General features: G+C 46.3%; 1 protein-coding gene across 3 annotated transcripts in view; it reads left to right on the forward strand.

Annotated features, from left to right (window-relative positions):
• Positions 1–495: 495 nt before the first annotated feature.
• The window catches only part of LOC108930824 (LIM and calponin homology domains-containing protein 1-like), an 87,822-nt gene continuing 73,201 nt past the window's right edge, over positions 496–15,116 (forward strand). For all 3 annotated transcript variants that reach the window (XM_018746245.2, XM_018746248.2, XM_018746246.2), the window contains exon 1: positions 496–689. In XM_018746245.2, coding sequence (XP_018601761.2) covers positions 567–689 — 123 coding nt within the window. In that variant the 5' untranslated portion in view covers positions 496–566. The remainder of the gene's footprint in view (positions 690–15,116) is intronic.

Consider the following 15,116-nt stretch of genomic DNA (forward strand, 5'->3'; position numbering starts at 1 on the left):
TTATGTTAATAAATGAGTTGAGTGCCAAGGAGCTATGGGTGTTATTATTGACATATAATAATCTATGACTCTTTTTCAGAAAATACACATATGACTTTTTTTCTCACAACCTTCTACCTATTTATTTTAAAAGCCTTGATGTGCGCACATCTACACTAACAGCGCTCCTCCATTACTGCGCACAGACAGTGAATGTAATAATAATACAGCGTAGCGGGAAACTCACACTGTGGTTACAACATAAGAGCCGGAGATACACCGTTTTTTACTCTGTGTCTCTGCGCCGCTGCCCTGCGGCCACAGCGAGATTCGGCTCCGGCGAACAGACCGAAGGGACCGAGCTGCTTCCTGCGTGCGCGTGAGCGTGAGCGAGGGAGCGAGCGAAGCGCGTGGACGCGCCCGGACGCTCCCGCAGAGCTCGGCGCGCGCGCGCGCGGAGCGATAAGATTTAAGGGTGTCGCCGGGAGCGCGCCGCTTCTTCTCTTCGGGCTCTTTTTCGCTCCTCTTCGTTTTACCCTTTGTTTTGTTTCGTTTCGTTTCGTTTTATTTTGTTTTCAGTTGCCGCGATGTCGCAGCCCGCTCCCGACCCCGGGACACACCCCCCCCAGCAGCAGCAGCAGCAGCCGCCGCGCGCCGAGTTACTTGCCGCTTCGCACGCGGCGCTACGAGAGGCGCAGAACTGGATCGAGGTGAGTCTCGTGTCCCCGAAGCGCGTCCTTCGAGCGCGCGCCTCGTCGTCACACTGGCCCGTAGTAAAAAGCAGGTAAATCGCGGTGAATACGTGACGGCGGGAGCGGGGCCGCGGCGCGCGCGCGAGTGCGTCTCCAGCCTGGACAGGTGTGTGCAATAAGTTCTCACTGCGCGAATGTGTGTGCGTGTGTCCGAGTGATGGAGTTACCCCGCACCAGTAGGTTGTTTGTTCGTTCGTTCGCAGTCAACATGATGGTTTGATCTGATCCGCTCCATGAGCGCTTCCACACACACTTCCAGCAGCTGTGTTGTCCCAGTGTGTGTTCCACCGACCGAGCGCTGCTGCAGGAGGCTGCCCAGCACCTGTTTGGCACAGAGGGAAGGGTTTCAGACCCCAACTGGGGATTCGATCCCAGCAAACGTGACATGCACATTTTGGGCCCGTGCTGCATAGTGGAGCTGGACTGAGAGCAGGAGACCTTCTGTGATGAGGGTTCGAGTTTGGAACCGGCTCACCTCATATAACGTGACATGTTAACCTGACCTGCATATGGTGGGTTTGGGTTTGGGTTTGGGTTCGGGTTCGGGACTCTTTCTCTGTCTTTCTCAACGTGGTCCTGTCTCTTCTACTGAAGAAAACCATCATTTTAATGTAGCAGGCACTGAAGAAAGGCTTTTAAGGGGTTTAAATCGTAGCATCCTCTCTGTTTATGAAATTTACCGTATTTACATAGTTTCACAGTTAATGAATCTGAGGGCATCGGGGAGAGCGGTTGGTGCTGGTGGTTGTCGAGGGGCTGACGTTGGACCTGTTGCCTTGTAGCTTCTGGATCGAGATGTTTACCCAGAACTGATATGGTAAGAAAACACTAGTGTACAAATGTTTGTAAAGTGTGAGATAAAGAGATTAATATTTTATGAAAGAGTTTTGTTGGAGACTGACAAATATTGATATTACACCTGACATCCCTTCAGAGAGAAGAGGGTGACTTTCTCAGTCTATCAGCTTCTAAGCTTTAATAATCTCATATGTGGCATTTTGAAAGATTTTTTTAAAAAAAAAATCTCCCTGTTTTCTAGTATAATATTCATAGGATCGAAAGCAGTTGCATTTTGCTTCCTTTTTGTTTTTCCATTAATAAGAGCTGGAGCAATCAGTTGTTACTGACATGAACGTTGTGGATCTGAGGTGTATTAACGCTTTTTTGGTAAATGATGCTGTTTTCTCTTTCTGAGATGAGGAGCAAGGGAAACAAAACTTGAGCATTAGCAGAGCAGCTGAAAGCTGCCTCATAAAATAGTCACATCTGTCGCTGCCATATCCTGATGTCATCAGAACCTCTGTTTATGGATTTTTTTTCTTTTTTTGCTAACTGGCATCATGCTGTTGGCACCACTCCATATATGCATGTACACACATTACATTTGTTAATTTAGCTCATGCTTTTCTCCAAAGTGACTTACAGTATTAAGGTTACACTTACTTATCCATTTATACAGCTGGGCAATTTTTTACTAGAGCAATTTAGGGTAAGTACCTTGCTAAAGAGTACTACAGTTGGATGTGAGGTTCAAACCTGCGAACTTCGGGTCCAAAGGCAACAGTTGTAACCACTATGTCTCTCTGTCTTTCTCTCTGTGTCACGATTTTTGTATGGGGAGTTGAAGTGAGTTTTATTATCCATGGAATTCATTGGGAATGAATGTGGAATTAACAGGTTTTGGCAACGGCAGATTCTTTGTGTCTACATGGGAGTCACGGCGGTACAGCGAGTAGCGCTGCGTAGCACCTGGGTGGTGCGAGAGGACATGGGTTCAATCCCCGTTCAGTCTGTGTGGAGTTTCCATGTTCTCGCCGTGTCTGTGTGGGTTTCCTCTGGGTGCTCTGGTTTCCTCCCACACTCCAAAGACATGTTGTTCAGGTTCACCCATAGTGTGTGGGTGACAGAGAGAGTGTGTTTCACTGATGTATGGATGAGTGACCCATTGTGAGTAGTATCTAGCAGTGGAAGTTACTTAACCATTGTCAGTGAAAGGAGTGATTTACTTGTTTATTCCTGGCACAGTTGCTGAAAGTGTCTGAAAAATGTAAAAACTCCAGATAAAGGTCCCAGAAAGTCCAAATGATGAATGTTTGACAAAAAGTTTATTTTTTTGGAAACGTCCAGTTACAAAGCATGGCCACATCCTCCAAACGTACTGGTGGAGCTTTGACTTTTCCCAGTTCGTCTTGGATCGTGAGGTTTCTACTGTACACCGGTTACAATGATCATCTTTTTGCAAAACATCCCAGACTGATGACATTTTAATTCTTGGTTTATTCTGGAAAAATATTTGGGGGGGGGGGGGGTGAAATTCTTTCATACAGAACAAAGATGGTGGTTTGAAGCGCTCGCCATGGGCTCCTTCTGTGACTTTACTTCCGCCTACTAACTGAGTTGTCGCCACGTTTTCACGGTGCATCGATATAAACGACGGAGAAGGGCAGTCCGCACAGAGCGGATGCCTCCCTCTCGAACCCGGTTACTGTCATGTTTGCCGCGACTGCGATGTTTCCAGGGAAAGAAATGGATTGCGTAAGACTTCCCGATGACGGATGACCGTAGGTTGTTGGTTCACGCACTCCCACTTTGTGACTCCTCACCCCTCCCCCGTAGAGAGATGCTACCGAATCCTGCCCCGGTTCATTACTTCCGGATGTGAGGTGTTCCAGCAGCCGCCGAGGTGAGCCGTCACTCTTCCTTTGTGTGGCCTCACGGTCCACGCCGGCGATGTGCAGGCACGCTTCCTGGAGGGCTGTTTGACGAAAAAGGACTAATCCCGGCCTAGAGGAGGCTGCGTGCAGTTGCCGGGTTGGTCCTAATCCTCCTTCGGAGACCTGTGAATGGGCCCTTTTCAGAGTGCAGGAAATTGGAACTCCCAGGGTCGTGTTTTGGGGAGGGGAGCGGGGGGGGGGGGGACTTTTGAGCTAAAACTCATTTGGCGACATGATGAACACCTGAGGGGACGGGGGGTTTATTTTTGGAAGCTCAGGGTTCCTGCGCTGCTCTTCTCTGCTCCGACTGTTCCACCTTTTACACACATTCTCACCTCCTGCTCTCGTGCCTAGAGCTTCAGATGATAATATTCTTCATAACCTGTCCGATAGGGGCTGCATGTATCATGTCTGTGTTACGAACATCCGACTTGTGTACATCTTTGTTACAGACCACCCCCAGGTCAAGCCTATTATATTAAAAATTCGAGTTGCATACAATGATTCATAATAATAAATTGGCGCTACTTTGTGATCCGCATCAAAACATCGTGCGTCTAGAGCAGTTCGTCGGCTCATGAGCCCGAGGTTGGACTAAGTCTTGGTTCTTTTCAGTCGGACCGTGTTGCTGTTAAGTGTCTCATGTGTGACTGTATTTTGGCTTTATTTTTTTTTTTTTTGTTGTTGTTGTTGTTGTTGTTTTTACCCTCCTAACCATGGCACCAAAGCGAAAATGTGATGCAAGTGATGGTGATTCATCAAAGAAAAGGAAAATGATCACAATTGAAACTAAAGTGGAAATAATAAAGCGAAAGGTGAAATTCCAACGCACGATGGGAAACCTAACAATTTTTTTTATACCCACATGCATGCTCTTCCTCTTTCTCTATTATAAATACTGTAGTAACATTTATTATTACTACATTGTATTTTTATTACTGTATTGCTATATTAAGGATGCTTCAGTGCACCTGGAAGTGTTTCTTTAATGATTTTTACGCATAGAAAGGTGCACGATATACCATATACTAAGACAAACATTTGACTAACTGACGTTAGATACCCACCGTACCAAACTGTTCCGACTTAAAGACAGATTTAGGAACCGAGCTCGTTCGTAATCCGGGGAACACTTGTACACCTGAAATGGAAATGTGGGCACAGGTAGCGCTGCCGACTGGAAGCCCGCGTGGTCAGATTGTGTGTAATTCTCTCCAGGACAAGTATGTCGGTCTTTCCGGGTACTTTCGTTGCAGTCCTTCCGCCGGGGAATGGCTCCGTGAGGATCTCCTCCGCACGGAGAGCCTCTCTCCTTTCCCTCCTCCTCCTCCTGGGTGGGGAAGCAGGGAAAGGAGCCCCGTTCAGAGATGGCTGCAGGCCATCGATGCACCCTCGTGGCCCTGGTTCCTGAGTGTTTCCTCCTCCTTCCTGCACAGTCCACCGCCGTCCAGCTTCACCGTCACCCCGGCAACTGAGCTTCTCCCAGGAGAATCTGTGAAACGTCTCCGATGAAGACCTTGAGGCTCAGAGCTGACAGGCTGCCTGCAGGGAGAGTCCCGGTGGGGAAACCAACAGTTTCTGAATAAACCAAGCATATCAAGAGAATTAAATTTATTTCACCTCAAGCGGTAAAGCCACTGTGCAGATTGAAGGGAAATCGTTAACGTTCCCAAGCGCCTTAATGTCCTGGTTTTCCGTTACTGTACTTGGCGAACGAGACGTAATTCGTGACAATTTTTCACTGTTGAGCGTCACTCTCTCTGATGTTCATACGAAGTTTGATCTGGTATCTGCCCATTTATTTTTTCGTAACAGGCACAGTGTTTTTAGATTATAGTACGCACTTTGAAGGCTATATATGTGACATAACGAGACGGCAGAGCGGCTTAAAATTTGGTGGGTTCTGGGTTTAGGTAAGACACACAAAATGGTTTGGCGCTCATTTTTTTGGCTGCATCGGAAGACTTGGTTTTTAGCGCGTGTGGGCAGGGTGATCTGCGTAGGCTGGATGCCCTGCCATAGATTAGTCTCCATTTCAAGTTTAACTGCAATGCAAATTTAAGATGATTGCGGTTTTCGGCTGTTAGTTCATCTGAATGAAGCAATAACTGATTATGTACAGTTACCGGATGGGTTGTCAAAATAAATATTTTTTTACTGCCCAATATGCACGTGTAAAGCCCTTTAAGTATAAGGAGCTGGTTTGAAATATTTAACTGGGACAGTTGCGTTTATTTAGGAAACACTTTGGGGGGGGGGGGGGGGGGGGGGGAAGCGACTTGCAATGGATACTATGTAGTGTTATCAGCCTATACACCTTATTCACCGTGGTGACTTACACTGCTAGATACACTACTTGCAATGGGTCACTCACCTACACATCTGTAGAACACACACTCTCTCTCTCTGTCACTCACACATTATGGGGCAACATAAACAGCGTGTCTTTGGAGTGTGGGAGGAAACCAGAGCGCCCAGAGGAAACTCGTGCAGACACAGGGAGAACATGCGAACTCCGCGCAGAGTGAGCGGGATCGAACCCGCGTCCTCTTGCACCACCCAGCCGCTGTGAGACCGCAACGATACTCGCTGTGCCACCATCGAGGGCAGTTAAACTCCTAAAGCCGGTTATGAATGACTAGTAACGTTAGTCAAAACTGTAGTCGTCATTTTTAAAACAAAGTAACATGGTATATAAAACAGTGCCACGTTGCGTTAGGTTGGAGAAGCTCGTTGGCCCGAACGCTCTTTGTGGGTTATGTAAAAGGATGTAACATTTTGAGGATGTGTATAAACTGTTTGCTCCAGTACTGAGTGTAAAATCCAAATTACAATACGGTGCTTCTGAATATTATATTATGTAACAGCATGAGAGTGCAGACTAGGTGCATGTTGAACTAGCTGTAGACGCCTTCCTTTCATACTTCACTTAAATCTAGTGGTTAGCGCTGCTGCCTTTAGACCCAAAGGTTGCAGGTTCGAATCCCACCTCCAACTGTAGTACCCCAACACAAGATAGTTTTCCATAAACGGTGCCAGTAAAATCACCCTGATGTATAAATGGGCAAATTGTTGTACCTTTTACGTTCTAAGTCGCTGTGGAGAAACATCAGCTAAACGTTGGCTAAAACCGACAAGGAGACACACAAAATGTGGCAAAGCTGTCGTCCCAAACAAAGTTGCTGGATTTATTACCGAAAAAGGAGCCACCGGACGGGTCGAGGTCTCAAAACACCTGAACGTAAAAGTCATCGGAACCCAAACCGTTTCCCAGAGGCTTCTGCAGACAGCGGTGAAATGTTTGTGGACTCTTCTATATATTATTTACATTTTATGTAACTCCACATGTTTTTTGACCCTCATCTAGGATGAATGAGGAAAATAATGCTGGGAATTTACACAGTGGAAAACTGCTGTGAGGAACAGGTGATTTTCCGCAGGGTTTTGCCAGCAGTAGGGAGAGGGGAGTCGTGGCCGCTGCCATCGCACCTGCTTGTGCTCTGATGTCATCGTTTGCGTCCGGTATGGGAAATTATTTTTCCCTTCGGCTGACCTTCTCAGACCTTTGCGCTGTTCCTCTGAGTTGTTGGACAAGTGAGTAATGGTGTAAGTTACCGAGGGGAGTTCTGTGTAGATGTGGTTAAGGGACTGCATATGTGAGCAGTAGGTTGCTGACATCCAGAGAGACTCTGCTGCTGCCTCATTGCTCCAGTTTAGTTTACATGTTACAGCTCTCCTAGCAATTTGATCCAAGGTATTAATTGCCTCAAAGGCATCCATCCATCCATCCATCCATCCATCTGGATATTGCTCCATCCATCCATCCATCTGGATATTGCTCCATCCATCCATCCATCTGGATATTGCTCCATCCGTCCATCCATCTGGATATTGCTCCGTCCGTCCGTCCGTCCATCCGTCCATCCGTCCATCTGGATATTGCTCCATCCGTCCGTAACCACTTCTATGACTGTGGTTGACAGTTGCGATCACCTTACATTTACATGTATTCATTTAGCAGTTGCTAAATTACTGTGCGGTGTTTTGCTCACACCTTTATTCAAGGTGACTCACAGTCCCGGAAACACTCTGGCAGCACGGTAACACAGCGAGTATTGTGGACCTAGGGGATGTGGGTTCTATCCCCGCTCTGTTTGCGTGGAGTTTGCGTGGTCTCCCCATGTCTCTGTGGGTTTCCTCTGGGTGCTCTGGTTTCCTCTCACAGTCCAAAGACATGTTGTTCAGGTTCACCAGTAGTGTGTGAGTGATGGTGTGTGTTCCACTGATGTATGGATGAGTGGGGGGGGGAGTGCAGATGGGCTCGGTGCTCCCTGGGTCCTTGTACTCAGGGCAGTGTGAGAGTGAAGTCATCCTCACTCTGTCGCCCAGGAGCTTTTCTCTGTCACAGCCAGTTGTCGCTGCAGTTGTTTGTGAATCCATGGAAACGCAGCAACAAGAACGATTCCTCTCGTCATCCTCCTTCTTTCCATCACTGTAATGCCCCTGTCGTCATGTCCTTTCATTTGAGAACTGAAATGTCATGCTTCTATAAGCAGAGACAAAGGTTTAAGTGGAATTGGAATGGCACGAGTTTATATAGTTAATATGATAATGCAGTCTGGATACCAAGTCAATGGTCCAACCGCTGGAATAATTCGGGCAGCTACATACATTGCAGATCAACAGTAGCGCTAATGTTTTTAGTGCCATTTATTTTTCTCCACCATGATTATGGATAGGCTCCAGACCATCATGACCGTGCACTGGATGAGCTGTACCGGACCGATGGGTGGGTGATGAAGAATAAGTTTTTGAGTAACTTTTATAACCTGAAACATGTGAGCAGTGCTGCTGATCTCACAATGGTTCCTATACTGTTTTTTTTTTTTTTTTTAAAGTGAAAACACTTCTGTGAGTAAATCCATATTATCATATCTTGAGCATTTATTTATAGCTGGTGTCAAAACAGTACAGCTGCTCAACAGTCTCTTTGCACACGGCCTCATGTGTCTTTAATGTGTGAAATGTAATACCCTAGATGTGAATTAAAGGAGTCCAAGAATGTCACTGTGTCCCACAAATGCACGGAACAGAGATCAGCTTGTGTAAAGTTTGCTCGTTTGTGTGTGCAGTTTCATACAAATGTTTTCGTTCGAGGAAATCCGTCTTTTGTGGTCAGTCACGATTTTGCTCTTTGCAGCAGAGAAGTGGAACAGACGTGGAACGTCTCCTCACTTATGTCTTGCAGTCTGGAAAAGTTCTCCTCGAGGATTTTGGGTTGGATGTTTCCTGCTGCACCGTATTCGTTCTTAAGAAGGGCTCTGATCGGCCAGCGTTGAGCGTCCTGTTTTATTTGGGCGCTCCAGCCGTCGGCTAACAGAGCACAAGCTATACTTTCCCAAATCCTTGATCAAGTAAACGCCCTAATCTGTGCAGGATCAAGCATATGGAGTCTTTCGGGTGATAAGACTCAAAGAGCTTTGTCTCTTGAGTCTGTTTGGCTCTTATTGAGTCGTGGACCTAGACAGCTTCTCTTCTTTTCCCTTGCAGTCGTGACGGCTTTGGTTTGGAAACGTTGGCTTCCGGAATAACTATACGTTTTTATTTTATTTCAGCAAATTATTTACATTTATTTATTTATTTAGCAGACACTTTTCCTCCAAAGCGACTTCCGATGAGCTTTATGTAGTGTTACTATCACACTCGCACGCTATGGGTGAACCTGAACAGCATGTCTTTGGACTGTGGGAGGAAACCAGAGCACCCAGAGGAAATCCACGCAGACACGAGGAGAACATGCAGACTTCACACAGACTGAGCAGGGTTCGAACCCACGCCCTCTCACACCGCCCAGGTCCTATTTGTCTTAAATATGGATTTGTAATGGTTGTGTTGTTTGCTACCTGCGTAATAAAGTTGATTTACGTTCGTTTGTCTCATGTGCGCAAGGCCTCGTTGTACCAGTGAGGCAGTCAGTAAAGTTTGACTTCTTTATTTTTTATTTTTTAAATTAACTCTTAGATGTTATGTATTTTTTTTTTTTTTTTTGTGAAATTTCTGAAAGATATATATTTGGTGTACCTTAATTAAGCAAAGATCTAAGCCAAGATCTTTCAAGCTGTAGCTTGTAGTGTGTGTTTGTACAGAAAGCTTTCTTTTCTTTTCTTTTTTTTTTTTTTTTTTCCCCCTCTGCTTTGACTGGTGTGTTTCCACTTCTGGGACATATGGACGACAGATGAGACGGCGAAGACTAGATGGCTGTTGCCGTGTTTGCAGTAACTGCCACCTACGGAGGGATGGTGGGCTATTCAAGGCACCTCCCCTCCGCTTCGGTTGTGGTCCCAGCCATCTGTTTCCAGTGCTCGAAAGCATGAGTCACCAGAAAAGACTTATTTCCATCCGCAGTTCGGCAGCATCTGTGATTACCGAGTATGGCTTTACTTTGACTTGTACCGAGTCAGTTATGTGGAAAGTGATAAAGTGGCGAAATAAACACCAGAGGGGGTGTCAAGGTGCTGCTGATGGGCTGCAGCTCAGCATGAAAGGCTACCGTCCATTTCCGTTTAATAACGAGGCTTACGCGTCGAAATTGAGAACGCAGCCCACTCTTTGGGTTTGTTCGGCGACGATGTTACGAAAGTAGTGAACTGGCGTTGCGTGATGGTGCAGTGGGTAGTCCCAGCGCTTCCAAGCTCCTGAACTGTTTGTTCAGGCATGGGTTCGAATCCAGCTCAGGGTGTGCAGTTTCCGCTTTCATCCCAACTTCACAACCCAAAGGCAGGCATAGAAGAGGACGATGGTAATGTACTCCATAGGGTATAGATGGCAATCGACACAATCTTTCATAACATACCTTACCATGAAAACCACACCGGGGGTTGCTATGAGTCAAGTCTGATTTAACAGCTCTTACCCTTAACACTACCCTACATTACCGTACAGATGGTCCCCAACTTACGATTTCGTAAAACCCATCGTAAGTCGAAAATGCATTTAATACACATAACCTACCGAACATCGTAGCCTAGCAGACGAGCGATGGCCATTATGGGCTTGTCGCCTTCATGCTGGGAAATTATCTTGAGTTTCTCCTCAACGGTAATTTCCCTCCTCTTCTTCTCACCAGCAGTAGGAGACACAGATGGGTGTTTCGTAGACATTATTGATGCACAAAACACAACGTAGATACAGGGGTGTAGCTGAAAAAACGCTGGTAATACAGAACACTGTAGAGCATCAGTTGTTTACGCTAACGACTGCGTGACAGACTGGGAGATGCAGATTGCTGTTGGCCGGGAAAAAAAAAAAATCAAAATTCGAAGTACAGTTGCTACTGAATATCTATCGCCAGCTCACCATCGTAATTCAAGGAGCATCTGTATATCATGAGTAGCCTGGAGAAGTTGCAGGCTAATCCCAAGACGGCTGCTGCTATACGCCACATGGATTACGCCAAAGAAACATGTGTATTACTATTATTATTTGCTCGCTTAACCAGCAGTTTCTATACAAAGACATTGACCCATTTAAATACAGGAGACCACATCCAGATTCCTTGTAGGGTTTGAGCGGGCGAACTTCCGGTCACACATCCTTATCCCATGCAATCTGCTGCTATTAAAAACCTTTTTTTTTTTTTTTTTTTTGTAAGTGAGGACACACTTGCTCTTTATCTGCCGTTTGACAGATCTTGTTCCCCGCGGGGCTGTATCCTCATTCGTCTCCATCCGCTGAAGGGATCAGTTCTGCGAGCACCAGGTGCTGCGTTGCTAGGCAGCTGGAGATGTTGTGACCCATTAGGTCAGTTCACTGAGGCGGATGAACTTTGCACTGGGATGCTCGAAGAGGATCCGGATGCTTCCGAAGGCTGAGTCAAAGGTTGGAAACGTGGCCCGTTCCTTTGTGCTTTGCTAACTTGTTCTGTGCGTCAAGGTTTGCCTGCTCTCGAGATCTCGAGCAGTGGAACTGCACAGCCAGAGAGGCAGCATGCTGCAAAACACAGATGTAACGTACCCCGGTTAAACCGAGGGACGATCCTGCAGTTACCCCCAATGCCCCTATTCTCTACTTTTGCAGTCAACAGTTGAGGTGTGTATGAGAGTTTAGGAAGTAGAGTCTGGAGTGGGAGATGTTGGTTTTTTCTTTTTTTCCCCTCCTTCCCTCTGGCATTAGTTAGAAGTTCTCATTTAGGGCTCCGATCCAGGACAGAGCAGATGAGCGCTCTGTTACAAATTCGCCTTTTCGAACGCCAGTCCGGTGCCTTTTTTCAGGCTCCTTCTGCTCAGTTTTCTTCTTTCTCTTGGTGAGATGTTGGCAGGCGATGCCGTCCCACCCATCGCGTCTTGCTTGCTACAGAGATTTCCTCATTTGAACATTAGGACACGGCAGCAGGCCAAACAATGCCGGGATCTCTGGAGGTGGGTGGGAAGGGCTCCGAACCGCCAGCTGGAGAATGCCGGGGTGACGTGCCCACAGCGGATGCCTCCTGTGAGCCATAGGGATGGAACCGAGAACAGGTGGGTGGAGCCGAAGGCCAGGGGATGGAGCCCGGTGCTCAGTTGCCAAACCTTGGTGACGTGGACTAGTGCCACTTTGTGTTCTCCTCTGAACAACAGGTAGCATTCAGTTTAAAGGACCAAGGTACAAATTGTACTTCCCGTTGTAATACCCTTGAGTGAGATGCTGACCCAAGTGAAGGTAATTAAGTCCCGGCGTCTTTCGACCACCTTAACATTGTTGCCGAAACGGTTGCCTCGTTCACACGTTGTGCGGGTCACGCTCAATGCACAAATATAGAAGCAAAACTGAAGTTCAGCCCACTGTAATGGGCTAAAAGGTCATATATGAAGTGCTCATTGTTCCTCTTGTGTCCCTTTTCACTGTGTTTATAAGTACACAATATTCAATATATACACATTGCACATTTTAAGAGATGTAAGGTCAGTGTCAGACTTTCCAGTTATATTTTGTTTATTTAAATGACACTTGTTTTGAAAGCAGTTGGTGTTAAGCTTTGCAAAGATTTACCCATTTATACAGCTGTGTAATTTTCACAATCAATTAAGGGTAAATGCCTCATTCAAGGGTGCTACAGACGGTCCCTGAGTTACAATGGTCCGACTTTCGATTTTTCGACTTTACGATGGTGCGATAGCGATGCGCATTCACTAGAAAACATACTTTGAAATTTTTTTTTCCCCCTCCCTCCACAGGCTACCGAGCGATACGCTCTCGCGATCCGCATCTCCTAGTCTGCCACGCGGTCGCTAGTATAAACAGCCGATACTCTAGTGTTCTGTGTCGCCAGCGTTTTTTTTTGGATACCCCCTGTATCTACGTTGTGTTTTGCACATCCATCATGTCTATGAAACGCCCATCTGTCTCTCCTGCTACTGGTAAGAAGAAGAAGAGAAAGGCGATTATTTTTGAGGAGAAACTCAAGATAATTGCCCAGCATGAAAGCAGCAAGACTGTAGTGGCCATCGCACGCCTGCTAGGTTATGATGTTCGGTAGGTTACGTGTATTAAATGCGTTTTCGACTTACGATGGGTTTATCATAACGTAGCCCTATCGTAAGTCAGGGACCACCTGTACAGCAGGAGGTGGCATTTGGTCCTGGGTCCTTCAAGTACAAAGTAGATGATCTAACCACTGTGCCACCTTTTTCCCCTGCTACCTACCTTTTCTTAGCTTTTAAAAATAAATGCCGAAAGTGCAGCGATTCCATTTTAGCAATGGCTTGCAAATGTTACGCTCAGTTTTAATGCTGATCACATGTTCCAGTCTGCGAACCTAAAGACAGTCCCTGTCATGCTCATACATTTTGTGTTTCTGTTTGCGGGGTGGGCGGGATTTTCCAGTGGAATCTCATGTATGACATTTGTTTATCAGTCTTGAAGGAACAGCGCTGGTCCGGGGTGTCCGACTTCAGTGTGCTGCCCTATGGGTTTGTCTCTGCTCCGTGGGGATGTTGCTTTCATGCATCTACCTCCCACGCTTTCAGTCTCACTCTTTTACAGCTTTTTTCCCTCTGTTTTGCACTGGTTAGAAGAGCTGATCATTCTCACGTTTGCTGGCCAAAAGGGCTGTTTACTCTATGAGCGATTCTTGGTCAGAAGAGTAGAAGGGCTGGTCTTCCTGTAATTTTGCAATCCACATTATTGGCTTCTCTCATCCAGAGACCTCAAGTGTAGGTCAGTTTGCTTGTTTCCTTTACACTTAACAGGTTCGTTTCGATATGCGATTCAAAGCGAAAGCCTCGGCCTTCTACGGCGAGTCCCGGGGAGCTTGTGGCTTCCACGCTGCCAATATTTTGCATGGTTGTCATAGAGTGCACTCAACATCTCCTCATTACCCTCTCCGTGTGGACGGAGCGCAGGAGCCGAGTAAAGCAGCTGCGGCTTTTTCTCAGGTGCTGGAACCCGGAACTGTATGGTGAGATACTTCACTGGAATGTGGTGGTTGGCAGAAAACTTGGTGCTGGCAGTCTGAAGCTTAAGGTCGAGCGCTATAAGATGAGCTTGTTTCCAGCACAACCCTGGACTCGCTGCTAATGGGGTAATGACACTTGGCCCACGTTGTGCCCTGGTTAGTGTCCAATTGCTCAGCTGAAACTCATTTCGAAACTCTGCCAAATGAGACTTAAAGTTTACTGTTTTGAAATCACCAAGTGACCTTTTACATGAACCTTTAGGCATTCAGTACTTACCGTTTACCAACGGACAAAGGGATTCCAGAGAACTGAGCAGTGTATTTTGGAGACGGTGGTAAAAACATGCTGCGCTTTGGCTGGATGTCCACATGGCAGATTTATGCTGTTTCTGCTTATAATTTAGATAATTGGTTTAATTCTTGGAGTGTATTTTTGCTCTCAGCTTTAATTTCTGCAGAGATCCCACTTTGACTGTTTATTTCTTCAGGTGACAACTAATAACGCCATTGATTGGAGGATGATCTGCAATGTTCGTTTGTTTCTGCGCCCACACACCTCGCTGCAGTCAGAGCACTTATCTCTAACCTGGAGTTTCATGCCTTTTTATGGTCAAAATGACGACTTAATTCCCCATCTAGATACTATGTGTTCGGGGATGGGGGTCTCATGTCATTCGACTCATACCTGATTCTGCTTCTTATAACCGTAGAGCAACCGCAAGAATGAATTCGCAATCAGAAACGAACCAGAACCAGCCGTATCCTCGGCATGCTGGGTATATCGTACTGGTATGGTATAGGTGAGCGTTCAGGTTGAGCTGTAACGAGGGATTCGTTTCTGAGTTCTGTTCAGTTCCTACACCCTCTCCTTCCCCATGATATGCTGGCTTTGTTCACGCCGACAGCACGGAGATTTTGTTTCAGATCGATGAAGCCAGGGAGTAATTGTACACCTGAGAATGCCCAGAATGCGGATTTCAAATATCAAACTTTTGTTCTCCTATGAACAATGTGGGGTCTGTGTGTGACTCTGGTTTCCTGAATTCACATTCAGGCTTGTCTTGCTTTCCCCTCTGTGCGGTGGACCAGAAAGGGAGGAGGTCTTTTTATGGCTCGCACCCTTCCCTGTTTACCTGCACAAGTTTAAATCCTTCCATCTGTTCTTCTATCCATAAATGATAGAGCATTAAATACATTAATAGCATAAGTCCAGTAAGTGATGGGACTCATAAGCATAAG

This window comes from Scleropages formosus, chromosome 5 (genome assembly GCF_900964775.1).
Source record: "Scleropages formosus chromosome 5, fSclFor1.1, whole genome shotgun sequence".
In the NCBI taxonomy this organism is placed as follows: domain Eukaryota; kingdom Metazoa; phylum Chordata; class Actinopteri; order Osteoglossiformes; family Osteoglossidae; genus Scleropages; species Scleropages formosus.